The sequence below is a fragment of the Arvicanthis niloticus genome, chromosome 5 (genome assembly GCF_011762505.2).
Source record: "Arvicanthis niloticus isolate mArvNil1 chromosome 5, mArvNil1.pat.X, whole genome shotgun sequence".
In the NCBI taxonomy this organism is placed as follows: Eukaryota; Metazoa; Chordata; class Mammalia; order Rodentia; family Muridae; genus Arvicanthis; species Arvicanthis niloticus.
This window is the reverse complement of record NC_047662.1, coordinates 37,128,243-37,149,412: the sequence shown is the minus strand read 5'-3', so window position 1 is coordinate 37,149,412 and position 21,170 is coordinate 37,128,243. Positions and strand designations below refer to the sequence as shown.

At 50.8% G+C, this 21,170-nt stretch overlaps 1 protein-coding gene across 1 annotated transcript; it reads right to left on the bottom strand.

Moving 5' to 3' along the window:
• Positions 1 to 436: 436 nt before the first annotated feature.
• Faah (fatty acid amide hydrolase) lies at positions 437 to 20,967 on the bottom strand. Its single transcript, XM_034503616.2, has 15 exons — positions 20,467 to 20,967; positions 11,681 to 11,794; positions 8,790 to 8,924; positions 8,469 to 8,602; positions 8,163 to 8,369; positions 7,901 to 7,941; positions 7,545 to 7,669; positions 6,348 to 6,473; positions 5,046 to 5,143; positions 3,706 to 3,805; positions 3,433 to 3,473; positions 2,656 to 2,695; positions 2,114 to 2,222; positions 1,481 to 1,626; positions 437 to 1,271 (listed from the first exon to the last, which is right to left on the bottom strand). Exons 1-15 carry the CDS (start codon positions 20,659 to 20,661, stop codon positions 1,143 to 1,145), a joined length of 1,740 nt encoding a protein of 579 aa, XP_034359507.1. The 5' UTR covers positions 20,662 to 20,967; the 3' UTR covers positions 437 to 1,142.
• Between the last annotated feature and the right edge of the window lie 203 nt (positions 20,968 to 21,170).

The window sequence follows — 21,170 nt, the reverse complement described above, 5'->3', positions numbered from 1 at the left end:
ATCATGGATGACATAAGAAAATAATCAGAAGGTGCCAAAATGGATTCACTAGGAATAGATCTGCCACCCCTCCAACAAGCCTGCATTGGCTATCCATCAAGTGTCAGGTACCATGCTGGGTGCCAGGCATACAATAAAAAATCTTACAGAGCCCAGACTACAAGTGGTCTCACTCACTTAAGGTATCCTAAGTCACCACTATGATCTACATGGAGGAGACGTTGGAAGCCAATACTGGCAAGCAAACAAAACATAGACCAGAGACATATTTGGCTGGGAAGCTCAAATTGATGACACTGCTGTCTCTAAGTGTTCCCTGGCATGTATCCAGGGTGACATACTCCCTCCTCCATCCAGTGTTCTGATTTGTGGATAGATAAGTAGAAAATGGGTTACAGAGATGACCCTAAAAGATATCTGTCTCATCAGGCCAGGCTGTAGTGGCACATGCCTTTAATCCCAGCACCCAGGCAGGTGGCTTTGAGAGCTGAAAGCCAGCCTGATCCGCAGAATGAGGTCCTGGACAGCCAGGGCTACTCAGAGAAACCTTGTCTCCACAACAAATAGAGAAGTGAAAAGGGCATGTCAGCAGAGTGTCAGCAGAGTCAGCAGAGAAGTGGACTGAGGAGGGGTGGTCTGGGGCAGTGTTCATCAAAGCTGGGGCCATTTGGAACAAGAAAGGGAGGGCAGGAGGCAAGTACCAAGGACATGTCCCTGTGTCTACCTTTTGGTGATGGCCTAGGGAGGTTTTGGAGCAGGGGAGTGACATGATTACAGCCAGCTCTGAAGTGTCAGCACAGCTCTCTCGGCAGGCTCTGCTTCCCAGGGCCCTAATAGAAATACCAGAAAATACAGAAACACATTGTTTTTTTGACTGTTGGTGATCCTCGGCCATGTCATTCCTGCTGGCTGTCATATAAAGTAGGGGTCAGGATGGAAGGTAGACCAGAAAGGGAAGCAAGGCCCAGACTTGGTGGTGGAAGGTGTGTCCTGTGCTTCTACAGGAGTCCAGGGAAGAGCAGGTGGACACTTCTTCCCTGTGCTGGGCGTTTCCTCATGGGTGGTAGTATCCTGAATAGATGGGGCTGTAGTGCAGAGCACACAGGCCTTCAGTTCTCTAGAGCTGGGCAGATGAATGACCCTCAAGATGGCCGCTTTTCAGGTGTCATCAACCGTTCCACCTCCCGCATGAACCGAAGACACAGTTCTTCCTGCCAGGGCAGAGCCACGCACTGCACAGCCACAGGCAGGCCGACACTCTTCTTCATGGCCTGCATGGGTGGGATACCAACGTCAGGATGGGTGACATGAAGTGAGACCACACCACAGGGCCAAGGCACATGCGCTCCGCTGGGGAAGGCAAGGAGCAGGCATGGGGTTTGTGTTAACAAAGGCTGGCAAAGCCTGTAAGAGTTAGGACTCTGTCCACTACAGCAGCTGGGTCTGGGGAGCAGAGAGCTAGGGGATAGGCAGGCTTTACCTTCTTCAGAATAATGTCCCAGATATCCCCAAAGTAGCCTCTGTAGTGTTCCATCTGGGCATCGTCCTCAGCAGTCACAGTGGTGACAGGCACCACCCCCGCAGGGAAGTCCAGGCAGTTGTAGAGAACAGTGTAGCTGATAGCCCCTGGAAAAAAACACACTGGCTGTGGCAAGCCCTGCTAAGTCATCCTTATCTCACACATAAAATGGCACCCTGCTCCCACAGCTGGAACAAGTCCCTCTCCCAGGCCTGAGGTCTGTGGTAAAGCACAGAAGACAGCAAGGCTCACTGTTGCTCATTCTGTGCCTTTATCCATGCAGTTTCCCTGACCTGGAATGTTGGTCCTGTTTTCTTGAATTACACCTAGATTCAAATACCATCTCCTCAAACTGCAGACTCTGCAAGGGGACCTCCTACGTACACAGTGCTCAGGTAGAGAACGCATTCTCTCCTCATGTCTTCCACCTCTTTAGCCAACAGTTAGTGAGGCCCAAGAGAGCAAGATGCTCCTCCATGGATGTTGTGTTCCCTCAGAACTTCTCCTCTTCTACCCATAGCTCCATAAGGCACAGGGTTGAACTCAGAAGGGGACGGGGAATGAGGGTATTAGAAGAGAGGCAGTAGGCCTCACCTGTGGCTCTGCCTGGTGTGTTCAAATCCAGAGCAGGACCCAGCATGGGGGTCAGCAGCACATCCAAGTTCGATGCTTTCCACTGGGCAATCACGGACTGGCGATACATCTGAAGGGACACGAGCACACTGGGGGAGGTGCTCCGACAGAGCCCAGGCACCCCATGGTGACCAATGGATACTGAGGTAGCTCTGGCCCTAACACTTGCTATTGCATCTGAGCTGAGCCAACAGATGAAAAGAGCTGCCTCTTGAGGATACTGCTTCCACCACAGACAAAGTATTTTCTGCAAAGCAGAGCCACTTACTAGCATGGACATAGATAGTCCTAGAGGAACCAAGAGGGACTTAGGACAGGAGCCTAGTCTGACCCAGACTCTAAGGACAGACACCAGACAAATGAACATCACAGAAGGGCCCAAGCCACAGTCACTGGGGAGGGAGGAGAAGACAGTCACTCCAGGGCCCCAGTGGGAGTAGCGAAGAGAAGATTGCTGGTAGACACCCTGCTCCCTCCCCTGTGCCCCAGGGCTCAGACCTTACCTCAATCTCATGCTGCAGTTCCCACAGCTTTTCAGCCGACCTGGGCAGACAGAGGAAGATCATCACCAGCACAGCCAGTTATCAGCATCAGCAACACCATACACCCTACTCTTCGAGATCTCACTTCGAGATCTCACTCAACCCCAGGGGAGCTCTGAGGGAGGGAATCAAGGCCCTGCTGTCCAGATGGGAAAATCCAGGATTTCAAGGGACTCAGGCTGGATCAGTTAGTGACTTCATAGCTAAACCAGCACTAGACCAGGCCTGATTCTTCATGATTCTTGAGGTACAAGACAGGATAGGGCAGGCTGTCAAAAGTCCTTAATATCTGGAGGTAAGAGGACTATGTCCACAGACATCATGCTGAGAATGGTATGGGTCTTGTCCTGCTCTTGAAGACCAGCCACAAAGGGTCAGGTAGGACCAGGTCCAGACCAGCTCAGTTCAGTTTCCTAATAGCTTTTTGCATTTCCTTGGTACCCACAATCCCCACGCCACCGCAGTTTAGGCTACCTCCTTTCTGGCCCTTTCCCCATGCTTCCCTCTATGGTGCCAGTCCTGCTCTGAACTCCGGCCCTCATCCTCAGGTGATCCAGATAAAGCTTAACACAGCTTCAGAGTCCCGCGTGACGGTCATGAGTCAACCTCCCTGCCTGGAACACCTCAACCTTAGCATCTATTTCTCCCAGAGATTTTTCTGTCAAAACCACTTGAACTCAGACTAGACCAGCTGAGGAAATGCAGGGGCAGACATTAGGATACAGGAAAAGTTCTCACCGAGGACACATACTGTTGAGAAAGGTTGCCAGCCGAGGAAACTGCACCAGAACAGACACAGAGTCAGTGACTGGTGACCTATGCCACTTCCTCCATGCCCTCCCACCTCCCAGGCCCAGGAGGTTTTGACAAACAGGTTTGTTAAAAAGTGGAAAGTAGAATAGTCAGGGCAGAAGAAATGGGGAGACCAAGGGAGAGAGGGAGGGCCAGAGACCATGAGGTAGCATAAATGGGGGCCCAGAGCCTGTGTCCTTGCGTGCCTGCTACTCTCACCAGAGGCTTCAGCAGGAAACTCAACAGTCTTTTAAACCACCTGGGCAGCTTCAGAACTAAGATCAGGTCCCCCAGGCAGGGATCCACAAAGTCACCTTTGCTGGAAGACAAAAGGGGTAGTTAAGATGGGGTAGTTAAGATAGGGTAGCCCTGTCACTCAGTGGTACTGTCCACCGTACCCAACTCCAGGAGTGCTGATATCTAGGTCCCTCCTTGGCCTCTTTCCAAAGCACACCACAGTTTCTCCTGCTCACTGGGGTGCCTGGACTCTGCCCCCCAGTAGAGACTAGATAGAGGAACTATCTCCCTCAGCATTTTCTATTTAGCACTGATGCCAGCCAACATCTCTGAATGGGGCTGGAGATAGGCTCCCCAAAAACCTATAGTGAGACCAAAGAGCAGGTTCATTGCCTGAGCCAGCCCAGCTATGTCTCCAGAGGTACTGTCTCAGGCCGCTCCTCTGTAAACAGCTGGGAGGTACTAGCTGCTCTCTACCAAGCCTCTTTTTTAAAAAAAAATTATTTATTATTTATCTATATATCTATTTATTTATTATTTATTTACTTGAGGGTTTTTTTTTTTTTGTGATAGGGTTTCTCTGTCTAGCCCTGGCAATCCTAGACTCGCTTAGTAGACCAGGCTGCCCTCAAACTCACAGAGATTTGCCTGCCTCTGCCTCCCAAGTATTGGGCAAGCCTCTTAAATAAATTTGTTCCACACACTCACTCAGAAAAAAGGAAAACTGAAGCCTGAAAAGAAAGACTTGGCTCAGGAAAGGCTGTTGTCCAGACCCAACACCCTTCCCTAACAAACCACAGGGAAGCCTCTGCACGCCTGCACACCTGCACACCACAGGGCTCTTAGCTCAGAGGGGGTTATGGATTTACCATCCAGCCTCCCCTTGCATCTTATGTCACCTTTTCAAAGTCTCTGTGGTGTGGTATCTCCAGGTTCAACTTGCATAGCTAAAAGGACAGCAAGGTCCCCACCCAAATCTTCTATGTGTGCAGCTAGGCCTGTCCTGGGGATGGGCACAGGGCCTAGCTGCTCTCCCTGGGGCTGTACGTTTTTAATTTTTAATTTTATTATTTTATGTGTATAGGTGTTTGTCTGCACGTATTTCCGTGCTTCACGTGTGTGCCTGGTGCCTGGTGGAGATGAGGAAGGGCATCAGATCCCCTGGAACTGGGTTAACAGTCAGTTGTGAGCTACCATGTGGGTGCTGAGAATCAAACCTGGATCATCTGAAGAGCATCCAGTGCTTGTGACCACTGAGCACGGCCCCCGCCCCCTGCATTGTTCCAATTCCACCCTAGATCCTGAAGCCCAACAGCACTCACAAGTTTTGGAGAAAAGTGCGGCCACCATCACTGAACAGCCCGCCTGCCGACAGGACCTCCAGGGCGTAGGGGATGTTGTTTGGTAGGAAGGGAACCAGCTGTAGAGATTGAAGGGGGGAGCCCACAGATATTACAGCTGTAGAGATTGAAGGGGGGAGCCCACAGATATTACAGCTGCAGAGACTGAAGGGGGAGCCCACAGATATTACAGCTACAGAGATTGAAGGGGGGAGCCCACAGATATTACAGCTGCAGAGATTGAAGGGGGAGCCCACAGATATTACAGCTGCAGAGACTGTAGGGGGAGCCCACAGATATTACAGCTGCAGAGATTGAAGGGGGAGCCCACAGATATTACAGCTGTAGAGATTGAAGGGGGGAGCCCACAGATATTACAGCTGCAGAGACTGAAGGGGGAGCCCACAGATATTACAGCTACAGAGATTGAAGGGGGAGCCCACAGATATTACAGCTGCAGAGATTGAAGGGGGAGCCCACAGATATTACAGCTGCAGAGACTGTAGGGGGAGCCCACAGATATTACAGCTGCAGAGACTGAAGGGGGAGCCCACAGATATTACAGCTACAGAGATTGAAGGGGGGAGCCCACAGATATTACAGCTGCAGAGATTGAAGGGGGAGCCCACAGATATTACAGCTGCAGAGACTGTAGGGGGAGCCCACAGATATTACAGCTGCAGAGACTGAAGGGGGAGCCCACAGATATTACAGCTGCAGAGATTGAAGGGGGAGCCCACAGATATTACAGCTGCAGAGATTGAAGGGGGGAGCCCACAGATATTACAGCTGCAGAGAATGAAGGGGGAGCCCACAGATATTACAGCTGCAGAGACTGAAGGGGGAGCCCACAGATATTACAGCTGCAGAGATTGAAGGGGGAGCCCACAGATGTTACGAGGCCTTCGGTCCCCATAACTCACATGCTGCCGCAGCAGCCCTGAGGATGCTCGGTGCCATATGATCACAAAGCTACAAAGTCAGTTTTATTGACCTATGACCTCATGAAAAGTCTGGATCCACACATGAAATTGTCTCAGAATGAACAAACCAAGCCCACTGGCCTGTCAAGTCCCCAGGAATCTCCAGAAAGCTGTCTGTCACTGAGGCATGCACTCACACATCGTCCACCAACTCTTCACGCCAGTACTCCCACCTCAGCCATCTTTCGACTGATCTCACATAGCCAAAATTCTCAGCCCAACTGACTAAGTAACAAAGAATGAAGGGACCCAGGAGGGACTGGCCATGAAAGACTCTCCTGAAGAAGAGGAGATGCCATACCGTGTGGCCAGCAGCCTCGAGACTCTGCTTGGTCTCTACCACAGCCCTCCTCATGGCCGGGCTGGGCATGGTGTAGTTGTCCGTTTCATAGTATCCCACACGCAGGGGTCTAGAACTTCTGTAGACCTAGAAGCAAACACAGGAAGCCGGGTTGGGGCAGGAATGAGGGGATTCCCAGTAGTCATAAGAGGAAACAGGGGCTATCCAATGACAGAAGTCCAACCATGCATTCTGTCTTGGAAGTGGAGGTTCTGCTGCTTGCCCCCACTCCTGTGAGAAACTCTTCCGGACCTCTTCACCTCTCTCCCCTCTCAGAAGGGGACCGGGCTACCACTGTTTGAACCCGTTTGCTACGGAGAAAAGCCTACTCCACACAGACCTTCCCAACCACCCTAACTCCTAAAAATAACTATGCCACTCTACTACACGGGGACCCTTCAAGGCAGCCTCACTGAGAAAAGCAAGAGGCCTGCACGGGAGAAGGAAATGCAGGAATTCTGGAGAGTGGAGCTTGTCACCCATAGTTGACACGAATGATACACTGTTTATCTGTGTGCATTCTGGGACTACTCCCAAAAGCTTTGTACATAGATACAGATAACCTCTGTGATTTCCTGATTCCATGATTCTGTATCAGCTCACCAGTGGGAAGCAGTCAAGCACATGAGGACACCAGCTCACCAGGGAGCCAGCTCACCAGACTCTGAACCCCTCACCTTAAACTCCTCCTCTTTCTGTATTTCCATCCCAGACGATGACATCATGGTCCTGACCTAATCCTAGCCCAACTCCTGGTTGAAAGATCCAGGTACTAGGGAGGCTTCAGGGAGTAAGCAGTTCAGTTCTGTCTGATCAATGGCCTATCTTGGTCATACTTAGGCAGCCAGCACTCCACACTCTCCTCACCTGAATCAGCCCACTTGCCAGGTAGCCTGTTTTCTGGGGAGATGGGCAGAAATAAATGCTGCTTCCTAAAGACAAACTCAACACAGGACCACAATTTCTTTCCTAGGAGTTACCGAGGTTTAAGTTGTCTGTAACTAGTGGTCCTCTGCAGCATAGGGGAAAAGCCTAAGGGGTTTCAAATGCAGGCACTGGTGCCACCTGGTGGCCAGAGGTGTAGTAGCAGCTGCCATCCTGCCCACGCCACCAGGGTGCTAGAGTTCCCTCCCCTTGCCCATTCCCATCCCCACTCACCTCCTCTCTGAAGGGCAATGGAGGGATGGTAGCATCCAAGCGGAACAAGTCCTCACACAGTAGGGCTTTCAGGCATAATGCCAGGCTCTCCACATCCCGGGCCATGGGGCCAACAGAAAGCTGCACTGTAGGGAAGGGAAGGAAGCGGTGTCACTTGGCCACCCCAATGAGTTCTAGGTCTGAGTAAGGACTGGTCTATGGCTCCAGAGTGAGCAAGAAAGGGCAGTAAGGATTGACACCTACAGTGGCTTGGCAATCAGCGAACACCCACGGGAAAAACAGGGACAAAGGCAACTCAAGACGTCCACCCACACACACACCCTCCAGGGCACCGAGAGTATCATAGACCTACTCACCTGCTGTCTGTCCATAGACACAGCCCTTCAGGCCGCTCTTGCTGGTCAGAAACACAAGACATTGGAAACAAGCGCTGGCTACCCTATACTCACGAGCCCAGCCATGCCTCTAACCTCTCAGCACTGGAAGCAAAACCATGCACAGCTGGTAGTAACTAATGCCCGCCCCCCACACCCTCACCCAAGGCTGGTTAGTGAATCCCTCCTGCAGCCAAGGTCATGCTTTCCTTAGGAGTCCAAGACCTCCCTGTCCCCAGCATACCTGAGGCGGTTCCCAGTAGGCTTGAGGCCACAGATGCCGCAGAAGGAAGAAGGGAACCGGATGCTGCCACCAATGTCAGTGCCTAAACCCAGAGGGGAACCTCCAGATCCAATGAGAGCCCCCTCGCCCCCTGAGGAACCTCCTGGGCTCTTGGAGGACTTCCATGGGTTCATGGTCTGGCCAAAGAGGGGGTTACTGCAGTCAAAGCTGGAGGAAGCAGGAAAAGGTCAGCCCAGGTCACGTCAACAACTGTCCTTTGTCTACTCCCACCTCACTGGTTAGACCAAGCCCTCCCGAGGGAGCAACCTTAGCATGGACTGGGGGACGTTGGTATGCACAAAGGGCACGGCTCCCTGCAGCTTGAGCACCTGCACCAGCACACAGTCAGACTCCGATGGCATCCCCTCATTCAAACTCAAGCCCAGTGTGGAGTCGTGGCCCTTGGGGAAAGAAGACACCAACAATGCCACAGGACCTTTCAGCAGCCCAGGGACACATCCACCACCACCACACTGGCCAGACAGAAGCCCCAAGGACTCTGGACCACAAACGTCCTTTAAGGCCCCCAGAGCTGGGTGCAGGCAGACACAGAGGCAGTGTGGAAGGCTGAGACCAAACAGGGTGTACCTTGTAGCTGAAGCATTCCTTGAGGCTCACGGGGACGCCATAGAGCAGGCCCTGCCGTGGGGCCTGGGACAGCTGAGTCTCACAGTCAGTCAGATAGGAGGTCACACAGTTGGTCCCTTTGTTCACTTCCCAGGCCTAGGGAAAGGGAAATGGACACAAGGAAGCCAGCTTCCTCTCTTTTTCAAATGCCTCCTTCTACACTTCCTATAAGGGGAAGGGTAACCAGAAACATGGCTCAGAGGCCTCACCAGCTTCACCCAGGCTCTCTTCGAGACTCAGGGCCAGGCAGGCCAGGCAAGGCTGTCCTCAGAAGTGCTCAGCAGAGGGTAGCTAGGAAGATGACCACTGGCCACTGCCCCCATACTTCCAAGCCATATCTCTGGCCAGGGAGATAGACAGGAGGCCTCCATTTCCACTCCAGGTCATGTTGGGAGTCAGCTGCTGCATAATGAGGCTAGACCAGACTCTGACACTCCTTTCTCTGTCCAGTGCCAGGCTCACCCCTGGCCAAGCCAAGCCTCCCATTTCCTTGGGACTCTTGAGTCACACAGATGACTGACCTCAATAGAGAAATAAGGGTTGTTGTTGTTGTTTTATTTAAAAAAAAAAAAAAAAAAGAGCCAAGAATATGTTTGATAGACCCAAGTATGGTGAAGTGGAAGGGGGTGTCTCTGCAGGCCCATGCTGAGGTATCCCTTCCCCCTGAGGTACCAGCCTATAGTGTACCTATATAGTGTAGAATATAGTATATTCAGGGTAACATAATAGGATATAGTGTAGAAAAGAATGTATTTAGAGCATGCAAGGGGAATTGGGAAGGAGAGAGAGAGAAAGAGAGCAAGCCAGGAACACATGGGATTGCAGGAGGGAGGGGAGAGAGGGAGAAAGGGGTTAGGTAGGGAAGGGGCAGAGAGAGTAAGAGAGCAAGGAGGGGGCAGACAGCACCTTTTATAGTAAGCCAGACATACCTGGCTCTTGTCAGGTAACTGTGGGGCAGAGCCTAGAAGGAATGGACCCCAAGAATTCATAAAATGATAGTAGACATCTAGAACTTCCAGCCACGGGCCCAGGGCCCCAGAAGCAGAGGAGGGGACACCCAGGTTCAGCCTAAGGATACCCCCCTGATCCTGGGAGACAACTGGAGAAAAGAGTAGATTGTGTGGCCACATTCAAAACTGCAGACATCAGTCACCAAGCTACCCAGGGCCACAAGGGAGGGACCCATGTGCAATTAAAATGCTGTTGTGAACTGGAAGTGCAGGGGCCTTTTCAGGGCCTCAGTGGAGTCCCTGTGTTTCTGTGATGGCACTGGTTGCTTATCCCTTCTAACAGTATCATAACACACCTCCCTCTGGCACTGACACTTACTTGGGGTCACCGTCACACTCAGAATGTGCCAGAATGCACAGACTGTCTTTCTTACTCCTTTTTCTTACATATATTCCCTGAGCACTTCTTTTTTTTTAATCTTTTTTTGTATGATTTATTTATTTTATGTATGTGAGTACACTGTCACTGTCTTCAGACACACCAGAGAGGGCATCAGATCCCATTACAGATGGTTGTGAGCCACCATGTGGTTGCTGGGAATTGAACTCAGGACCTCTGCAAGAGCAGCCAGTGCTCTTACCCTCTGAGCCATCTCTCCAGCCCCCTGAGCACTTCTTATGTGAAAGACAATGTGTTTGGCATGAAGGCTTAAAAGGGAAACAATTTCCATCAGGGCTGGAGAGATAGCTTTGTGACTTAGAGTTCTTTCTAAGAACTGTTCTTCCAGAGGACCCTAGTTTGGTTTCCAGTATCCACGTCAGGCGGCTCACAGCCACCTGTAACTCAGGCTCCACAGGACCCAGTGCTCTCTTTTGGACTCCAAGAGCATCCACACGCATGTCTGTACCCACTCACACAAACACACATCCACACGCACACCTGTACCCACTCACACAAACACACATCCACACGCACACCTGTACCCACTCACACAAACATGCATCCACACGCACGCCTGTACCCACTCACATAAACACGCATCCACACGCACGCCTGTACCCACTCACACAAACACGCATCCACACGCACGCCTGTACCCACTCACACAAACACGCATCCACACGCACGCCTGTACCCACTCACACAAACACGCATCCACACGCACGCCTGTACCCACTCACACAGACAAACACGCATCCACACGCACGCCTGTACCCACTCACACAGACAAACACACAGATTTTTAAAATTTTAAAGAATTAAAGAACAATCCCTATCCATGAGACCCAGGAGAACCTGCAGATGGACAGAGTTGAGCCTTGCCAGTGAGTAGAGAGGGAAGACAAGGGGACGGGGGGGGGGGGGGTGAGGAAGGGGGCAAACCTAGCTGGGGCAGACACAGGAGAGGTTTTGCTGGTCAGCGTGGAGAAAGATAATCCTGGGACAAGGCACCAGCACAAAGCAAGGCAGACCCTGAGTTCAAACTTCTCCCATCTCCCAAGGTCTTGGATGGCTGGGGATGAAGATAGGACCTGAAGGGCACCTGCCAGGATGCTGGCTGCTTACAGAGGAACAGAGCAGTGAAGACCAGGATGGATAAAGGTGGGTGGAGAACAGGGAGAGACAGAAGGAAACAAAACAGACTTGGTGACCAGAGGTGGAGGCGGGAGAGGGAAATCTGGGCTGAAAGCCATGTTTCTAGCTAAGACAACATGCTCAGTGTCGTCCCCCCCCCCCCCCCCCCCCACACACACACACACACACGCAGGCTCCTTCCCTCCCTGGTAGTCTCTGGCACTGAAGTTCTACCATGACCCAGAGCAGGGCAACTCCAGGCCAGGTTTTTCCCTCAGCCTGGGTGTGGGGGGGGGGGGGGAGCTTAGGACAAGCCTAGAGCTTACCTTTCCCAGGTAGGTAAAGAGCACAGCCTCTGGGGTCAGCTCCCCATTCTGTAACTTCTGTACCAGTTGAAGCAAGGGCAGGGCCAGCAAAGCCTCTGAGTCCAGGTCAGGGTTCTGTGGGTAATACATTACATCAATCTTGCACGTGCATCTTTCGTTTTTCTTCCCCTCCCCATTAATTTATTTATTCACTTCACATAGGATCTAAGATCTAACTCCCTCTCCTCCCAATCCCCCCACCTCGTGCAGCCCCTCCTCCCTTTCCCCATCCCCTTGTGAGTCTGCCATTCAGGCCTCACAGTAAACAGGCAGATGCTAGCTGTCACCTGCTAAGGTCCCTGACAGAAGGTACTACCTGCAGCTCTGACACCAGAAACCAGATCCTACCCTAGGTAGGCTTTTGACATGCCAGGCTAGTGCAAATGTAGCCTCTGGACAACTGCTGAAGACGAACATGGTGAGGGGTGGGCGTTGGTTGCACCCAGCACCCCTGCCTCCAGCCTGCCAGGCACAGTGCTGAATCGGGTTTGTTGCTTTGGGTCCCCGCCCCCACTCACATGGTTATTTTTCATTTTCTTCTATTTCTGACAGTTACATAATGCATTGGGATCATATCCCCACCCCCCATTACCTTCTCTCATTTCCGATCTCCCTCCCCCTTGCCCCACCGCACTCCCATGCACACACACACCCCCCTATTGACCTCCTTCTTCCTAACTATCCCTGCTCCCACTTTCTTCATGGTATTTTCTTGGTTGGTTGGTTGGTTGGTTGGTTTTCTGTTTGTGTAATGGTGGTGGAGGCAGTGTGTATGTCCAAGTCATGTACAGCTGCTGTGTGCTCACCACTGTAGCAGCCATGACAGACCTAGCCAGAAGACTGCACAGTGCTCCTCCCCACTGTGTGCTCACCACTGTAGCAGCCATGACAGACCTAGCCAGAAGACTGCACAGTGTTCCTCCCCACTTGGGTTTATTTTATTTGTTTGCTTGAGACAGGTTCTTGCTATGTAGACCAGGCTAGCTTCAAGTTCACAAATCTGCCTGCCTCTCCCAAGTGCTAGGAATAAACCTGGCTGTATTTGTTTTTTAGAGAAGGTCTTCCTTATGACCAGGCTAGCCTTGAGCTTTCAAGATCTTCCTGCCCCACCCCTCAAAGGAGATAGAATTACTGGCTTAAACACCAAGTCTATGACCTTCTATGTCTTAATTAACTTTTTTGGGGGGGGCGGAGGGGTGTTCAAGACAAGGTTTCTCTGGGTAGCCCTGGCTGTCCTGGAACTCTCTCTATAGACCTGGCTGGCCCATCTGCCTCTGCCTCCTGAGTCACCACTAAGGGTGTGTGCCATCACCACCAGGCATCTTGATTGACTCTTACCAACATTTCCATTGCACAGATCTATAGAGGCTGAAACTAAAATAAAAGAAGTGCTGTGTTTAGGACCAGAAAGGTACAGAGTGGGGCTGAAGGGATGGCTCAGTGGCGAAGAACATTCACGCTTGCAAAGGACCTGGGGTTGGTCTACATGATGGCTCACGAGCATCTATAAGTCCAGCTCTAGGAGATCTGATGCCTTCTGTTGACCTCTGCAGGCACCAGGCATGTATGCGGTGCTCATATACATATGCAAGCAAAACACTCATAGACATGAAATAAATCCTTTTTAAAAGAAAGGTAGACAGTGATGTCCTACCCACCTAGCACATGACACCCACTGCATACAAGCCCTGGCAGGGAAGTGCAACCACAAGAAAGGCCCCAGTAAGATTTGAGGTGCCCAAAGGGAGATAATGGGCACACCCATTTCTAGACAGGTTATGAAGAGCCTGCTCGGTAACTGTACCACAGCAGTAAACAAAAAGCTATGCCCACATGAGCTTATGTGAGGCAGGGACAGAGCTGAGAAGTAATAAGTACCTGTGCTGATGTGCTGATTAGGGTTTTTTTTTTTTTTTTGAGACAGGGTTTCTCTGTGTAGCCCTGGCTGTCCTGGAACTCACTCTGTAGACCAGGCTGGCCTCAAACTCAGAAATCTGCCTGCCTCTGCCTCCCAAGTGCTGGGATTAAAGGTGTGTGACACCACTGCCCGGCTTTCTCTTTCTTTCTTTCTTTCTTTCTTTCTTTCTTTCTTTCTTTCTTTCTTTCTTTCTTTCTTTTTTTCTTTTCCAGCTTGACACAAGCTAGTCATCTAAGAAAACAGAACCTCAGCTGAGGAATTACCTCTTCCATCAGACTAGCATGTCTGTGGGGCACTGTCTTAATTAATGACTGTAGGCAGTGCCAACCCTGGACAGGTGGTTCTTAGTGCTGTAAGAAAGCCAGCTGAGCAAGCCACGGAAAGCAAACTAGTCAACTGTGTTCCCCACGATCTCTGCTTCAGTTCTTGCCTGGAGTTCCCGCTTTGCCTTCCCCCAGTGATGGACTGACTATAACCTATAAGCTGAAATAAACCCAACTTACTTCAGGTCATGCTGTTTACCACAGCATCAGGAAACACAAACTGTTACACAATCAAATACAAATTTTATATAGTGACGGACTGGTAAAAACAGGGTTTGGTGGGGGGTGGAAGAACTTCTAAGAAAGGAAGTTCTAAGCCACACCCATGTGCCAGGTCCCTGAGGCCAGCTCTACCCGCAAACATCCTCCTGGGTCCTCCTCAAGGGTATTAGACCAATTAGTGAATACTGAATCACTATTCAGCCGACCCCTCCTGCTTCTGCCATCTCCAGATCCACCCAGTACTTAAGCACATCTTCCTCCAGGGTTTGCTGAGGTCTTCAAAGGTATCAGACCACAAGCCACTGCCTTCCGTTTCTCCTGGGTAGAGATACCCCTCCCTTCATTACTCATTCTTTTGATCATTTGGCAAACAAGTGCAAAGTACTGTAAGACAAGGCAAGGTCCCTGCATTCAGAGAGTAAACAAGCCACAGGTAGACAGCTTGTGGAAATGAGAGGGTGCCATGGATGGGTGGGCAGGTCTCCCTGAAGAGGTGACATTTTAGCTACGATCTCAAGGGTGACAAGGGGAGAGACACAGGCTCCCCTGGCACCCATACTCCCTCTCAGCAGCCCGAGAAGGCTTGCTCCCTAGCTACCTCTCCCTTCAGGTGCTCCACCTCCCTCCCACTTCTTCCTGATCCTCCACCAAGCTCCACACAAGGGAATTCACAGATGTTCACTCCTGTCCTTCTGCAATCAGCATCTCCCACACTTTCAATATGGTTCCACCTCAGGATGTCCCAGGACTCTCAGCCAGGCAAGTGCACATCCATGTTAACATGACCAGTGAAAAAGTACTCATCCTCGCTCTTTTCTCCTCTCCATTGCAACCAACCAGTCGTCAACCCCTTCAAGCAACTCTGGAAATTGCCCATCCTCCTGCCCTCTGCCAAGACCCTCAGCCAGTGTCATCCTTTCCTCCCCACGCTGGCCTCGTGATCCATCCTTCCCAATAGATCTATACAAGAGCAAAGTCCAAAGATTTTCCACAAAGTATCTCGGGGCTGGAGTATCTTAGCCTCTTGCTGAGGACCTGGGTTTGACTTCCAGTATCCAGAGCCTGTATCTCCAGATACTCTGGCCTCCGTGGGCGACTACATTCATGTGCATATGCCCCACACAGATACATATGCATAACTAAAAATAATAAGAAAACAATGATGGGAGGTGGAGACAGGGAGAGCCCTGGACCTTGCTGGCCAGCTAGAGCTAGTCTTGCAGAATTGGTGATTTCCAGGTCCAAGGAGAGACTGTCTCAAAAAGCAAGGTGGACAGTGATAGAGGAAACATCTGATATGTGGCCTCCACATACAGGAACACATGGACACACAACTACACATGGAAACACAAACACGTGCACACCACACAGACACACCAAAGTATATCAGAAGTGAACATCTGCCCACTCTGCCGGGACCCAGTTCTGAAAAGAAAACCAAAGTTGACCATTTCTGATGAACAAAACAAAATAATATGTAAAGTCACGCGATTGCATTTGTGAAAACCCACAACATTGCTGTGCATGCTCATGTTCTCTCACAAAGCAATCACACTGCACAGAGCACTGCCTCTTGCCTCTCCTTTCCCACAATGAGCATAAACTGTACTTCGTATTTTCTCCAGACGTGGAAGCTTATGCTTGTAATCCCAGCACTTGGGAGGTGGAGGAAGGAGGATTGCCATGGATCTGATGCCAGCCTGGGCTACATAGTGAGCTGTTGCAAACACACACACACAAACACACACACACAAATTTTTACTACAAAAATAAAATAAAATAAAATAAGAGTCTAAGAATACAGCTGCTCTGTTTCCTGCTGTTCACAAAGGACTGGCCTTGATCCCGAGCGTCACATAATACCAGGCATGGTAGATGGCAGTGGTGGCACATGCCTTTAATCCCAGCACTCGGTGAGGCAGAGGCAGAGGGATCTCTGAGTTTAAGGCCAGCCTGGTCTAAGTGCCAGGACCATCAGGGCTACATGGAGAAACACTGTCTCAAATAAACAAACACCAGACATGGTTGAGGGCAAAGGATCAGAAATTTAAGGTCATTCTTAATATATATATATGTGTGTGTGTGTTCAAACTCAGCCTGGAAAACATTGTTTTGTTTTAAAAATGCCTGAAGCCGGGCAGTGGTGGCGCACTCCTTTAATCCCAGCACTTGGGAGGCAGAGGCAGGCGGATTTCTGAGTTCGAGGCCAGCCTGGTCTACAGAGCGAGTTCCAGGATAGCCAAGGCTATAGCATATATACAGAGAAACCCTGTCTCGAAAAAATAAAGCCTGAAAATAGACCAAAGAAAGTCAAAATCAGCACAGTAGGGCAATTACTCCTGGCAGCTTGCCTGCCACTCCTCCCTTCACACCTCAAAGTCATCAACACCCCCTCTGGTGGTCTGGATAGGAAGTCTGTGGTCACAGATTTGAATGTTTGGTCACAGGGGAGTGGCACTCTTAGATGGTGTGGCCCTGTCAAGGTAGGTGTGGCTTTGTTGGAGGAAGTATGTCACTGAGGGGTGGGCTTTGAGGTTTCAGGTGCTCAGGCTAGGCCCAGTGTCTCCCTCTTCCTGATGCCTGCCCATCCAGATGTAGAACTCTCAGCTACTTCTCCAGCAACTTGTCTGCCATGACATGACGATGATAATGGTCTAACCCTCTGAATCTGTAAGTCAACCCCAATTAAATTCTTTCCTTTATAAGAGTTGCCAGTGGTGGTGGCACACGCCTTTAGTCCCAGTACTCAGGAGGCAGAAGCAGGCAAATCTTTGAGTTCTAAGCCAGCCCAGAGTGAGCTCCAGGACAGCTAGGGCTACACAGAGAAACACTGTCTCTAAGACAAAACACAATAATAAAACAGTTGCCACAGTGCATAGCACGGTCTCTTCGCAGCAACAGTAACCCTAAGACAACATTCCCACACAAGCTTCCCCTCTTCCCAATGCCTTCCCTGTTGACAACAGTAACCCTAAGACAACATTCTCACACATACTTCCCTTCTTCCCAATGCCTTCCCTGTTGACAGCAGGTGACACGCTTACTAACAGCTGTTTTTAAATCTTCAGTTAGCATCAGGCAATTGAGACATCATCCCTCTCCCAGTAATGGTGAAGATATTCTCAATGGTGGAACCATACTTTCAATTCAGCAATAGGATCATTTCAAAGAAGCATGCCAGGAAGGCTTGGAAAAGGCCAGGAGACAGAGCCACAGTAGATCTGGTGAAGGGAGAGTCATTTGTAAGATCAGTGAACTTTCCCAAGAGAATGCAGGAGACAGACCAGCAAAACCACATGTTCAAAGGCCCTGGGGCAGGAATCATGTTTTATGACATCTCTTCCAGCTAATAGCCTATTTCTTTTGGTTCTTGTCTACAGCATAGAAACAATGGGGGAGAGGGGTTGGAGAGATGGCTCAGAAGTTCGTAGTACTGTCTGCTCTTCCAGAGGACCTGGGTTCAGTTCCCACAATCCCACACGGTATCTTACAACCTTCTATAACTGCATTTTCGGGGGATTTGATGCCCCTCTGGCCTCTGTAGGCACCAGGCATGCACATGGTACACAAACATGCATGTAGGCAAAGCATTCATACAAATAAGAAAAAATTAAAAAGTAGTATTTTTTAAAAAGCTCACTCAGGGGGCATCTGGGGAAAGTATGGGAAAGGTTGTTGCTGATAAGCTTCCAGTGTTTGACAGTGACCAGAAATACACCTCTCCCTAGAGCTGCTCCAGAGTCTGGAAAAGTGAACCATTGTGTGAACCACTGTGACTCAGAGACACCCATGTCCTACTGCCATCCAGCTTGTGCCTATCTTGGCACAGTTAACTTGTATAGTATCTATCAGAAGAACCAGACTGCTTGTCCTCCCAGCACACTGGGTCCCATCTCCCCAGGTGCCCCTTGCTATTCAGGGATGGGCTGAGAAAGCACTAGAAGAGAGACTTCAGAGGCAGCCTCGGGTGCCACCTCTCTCTTCCTCAAGGAAACCAGAGCCTGGCAGGAGAGTTCTGTGGAGTGAAGAAGGGAAGGGGCTGAATCCAAGGCTGGGCTGATTTTACAACAAAATCCTACCTCTTCAGCACCCCCATAAGGTCTACAAGAACCCTTAGTCAGGTATGGCAGGCCAAACCTTAAGTCCCAGGTATCAATGGCTGAAATGGGAGGGCCTCTTGAGTGGGTCTCTAACTCAGTCTGGACAACAAGGTGGTGGGATACCTGAACAATAATATGAATATGAACATGTTTTCTATTTGCTAAAAAGCACAGAGAAAAATGAGTGTAGTCTTGTCAGCACATGGGAAGCTGAGGCAGGAGAACCAGGAGTTCAAATGCATCCTGTGCTATATTTTGAGTTCATAGCCAGGCTGAGAAGCATGGCACCCTGTCTAAGACACAAAGTAAACAAAAAAGCAAAACCACCACAGAGACTTCTTTGGCTTCTAGCCCCTGAAACTCCAAAGGTAGTTTCCCTTCTTGAAAAAGCTAAATTTGGTGTCTCAGGCTAGATCTTGGCTCTAGGAAGTTACGCAAACAGCATTTTGTATTTTCGAGCCAAAACTTCTGCCCTAAAACATCCTCTGAAAAAAGATTCTTGCCAGGTGGTGGTGGTGGCGGAACACACCTTTAATTCAAGCACTTGAGAGGCAGAGGCAAGTGGATCTCTGTGAATTCAAGGCCAGCCTCGTCTACAGAGCAAGTTCTAGAACAACCAAGGCTAAACAGAGAAACCATGTCTCGAAAAAAGACAAAAGAAAAAAAAAAAAAGAAACAAAGAGAAGGAGCGAAAATTCTTTGGTTCTTTAAGAGACTGAAGGGCAATTATTTTAGAAGAAATTGGGGAGGTGAAATGCAGGAAAACCCAGCCTTCTCCCAGCCTTCTCTCAGCCTCCCAGCCCTCCCAACCTCCCAGCCAAATGGATTCCTTTTGGATAGAAGTATTCCTTCCAGTAGGCAGGAACTGTGGGCAGATTCCCTCGCCTGCTACCCAAGCTGTGCTAAAAGCTGGCTGCACAGAAGGACATGGAGGAGCAGCCAAGGCTCCCCAGGCCTAGCCCAGGATCAGCATGAAGATCCTGAGATCTCTGGTGCTACCATAGAATAACCAAAGAACCTGAGCTCAGGTAGAGGAGGTGGCCAGTGTGGGATCAGAACCTCCCAACCTAGGAGGAGCCAACTCCAAACATCGCCTGGGTAGGCTGGAACCAGATAGACTTTTATTTCAATAGAGACATAAGATGCACACTGGACTTTGTGATGGGAGGGAGTAATTCAGAGTATTAACAGCCAGCCAAAGTTCTGTGGGCATTCGGGACCACACCTGGGTATCCAGAGACCAGTCCTTCTAATTGCTCTCCACTGCTATGAACTAGAGTTCCATAGCGCACTTGGTAGCAGTTCTTGCTCAAAACTTACTCAACTGAGGCAACTGAAGACCTGCCAAATGCAGTTTTCACCTGCATTCCTCCCTGATACTGACCCAGAAACACCTAAATGACTCCTGCTGTCCTCTGGGATTATTTTTAATAATATTTTTATCTGGGATCTCTCGATACCTGTCAGATCCCACAGTTACCCACAGCAACTCTTCTATCCTTCAGCACATAGGCATATCTAGAGTTCAGCATTTGGGATTCTAACTGGGGTCAGTGTTTCATACCACAGGAGGAAAAGCCCCTCCTTCCCACAGACTCTTTTCTCACATCCTCCAAACATACACACTGAAACGTCCAAAGGGGCAATGGGGAGAAGCGAAGCCTGTTGACTGGGCCACCCAGAGGGTTTGAGAGGTGTTTAATAGGCGGGCGGCCAAACCCTGAAAGACAGGGGCTTGGCCACTAACTCCCTTGTGCACATCCGTATGTACAAATGAACAAACATGAACTTTAAGCCCTGGACGATCGACGTTACATCTTGGGTCATCACTCTATGATTCCAAAGTCCTAATGAATTCTATTGATTCTCGTGCTAACGGTTTTTTTCCCCCAGCGTTTTCATAGTCAGTTATCGAGATTCTTTGGCGCGGGACAAAGCTCCTCTTTGACCCAGTACAGCGCCCAGCCTCTACCACCTGTCCTTTTCTTTGCCGTTTCCCCTTGCGCTGCACCTGGCGCAGAAAGAGTACGGAATGCATTAGCTTCAGGAGGGGGGTTCTGTTCCGGGGCTCACGTCTGCGCTGCCTGCCAGCCCGCCCTCTGGCGTCCGAGCAGTTGAAGGCGCTGCCTTGCCCACGCCGTGCTCCCCACGCCAGCCCACCCCAGGCCCCGCGCCCGCCTTCACCTGCAGCCGGAAGCGCTGCACCGCCTTGTCCATGGTCTCCAGGCCAGCTCGCTGCTTCTGCCGCGCCCTGGTCACCGCGCCCCGGGCCGTCTGGCGCCTGGTCCATCGCAAGACCACCGCTGCCGACAGCAAGCTGCAGGCTAGGCAAACCCCGGAGAGTCCAGACAGCGCGGTCCACACTTCGCTCAGCACCATGATCTCCAGCAGCCGACTGCCACCCGAGAGGACTCGGCACGCGCAAGCCAACAGCTCCGCTGCAAAACCCGGCCTGGATCGCCCGCGATTCCGCTTGAGGGAGGGGCAGGCGCAGCCGCGGGCCCGCGGGGAGCGCGCGCGCCGTTGCCCGGCAGCGAGAGCCAAGCTAGCAGCTCCAACGGTCAAGGTCAAGCCTGGCCCCCTGCTGGCCTGGTTCCCGGCGTGCCAGCGTTTTAAGGCAGCTGAGCTCCACGTGGGCGCCCTCGAAATCACCAAGCTGGTTTCCTTTGACCCGGCCCTTGGCCACGTCTCCGCCCTGTACAACCCACAGCTTCAACTCTCTCCCGGAAAACCCGGCTAAGCCAGGGTCCCCAGAACAGACCGGGTGCATTGGACCTTAGCAACGTCTCAACATCATTTTTCCTGAGGAGCCGAGAGTTATCGGGGTTGTGCATGCAGAGCTAGATGTCCATCTCACCTGGGCTCTGGACTGCAGGAAGTTCTGAGGT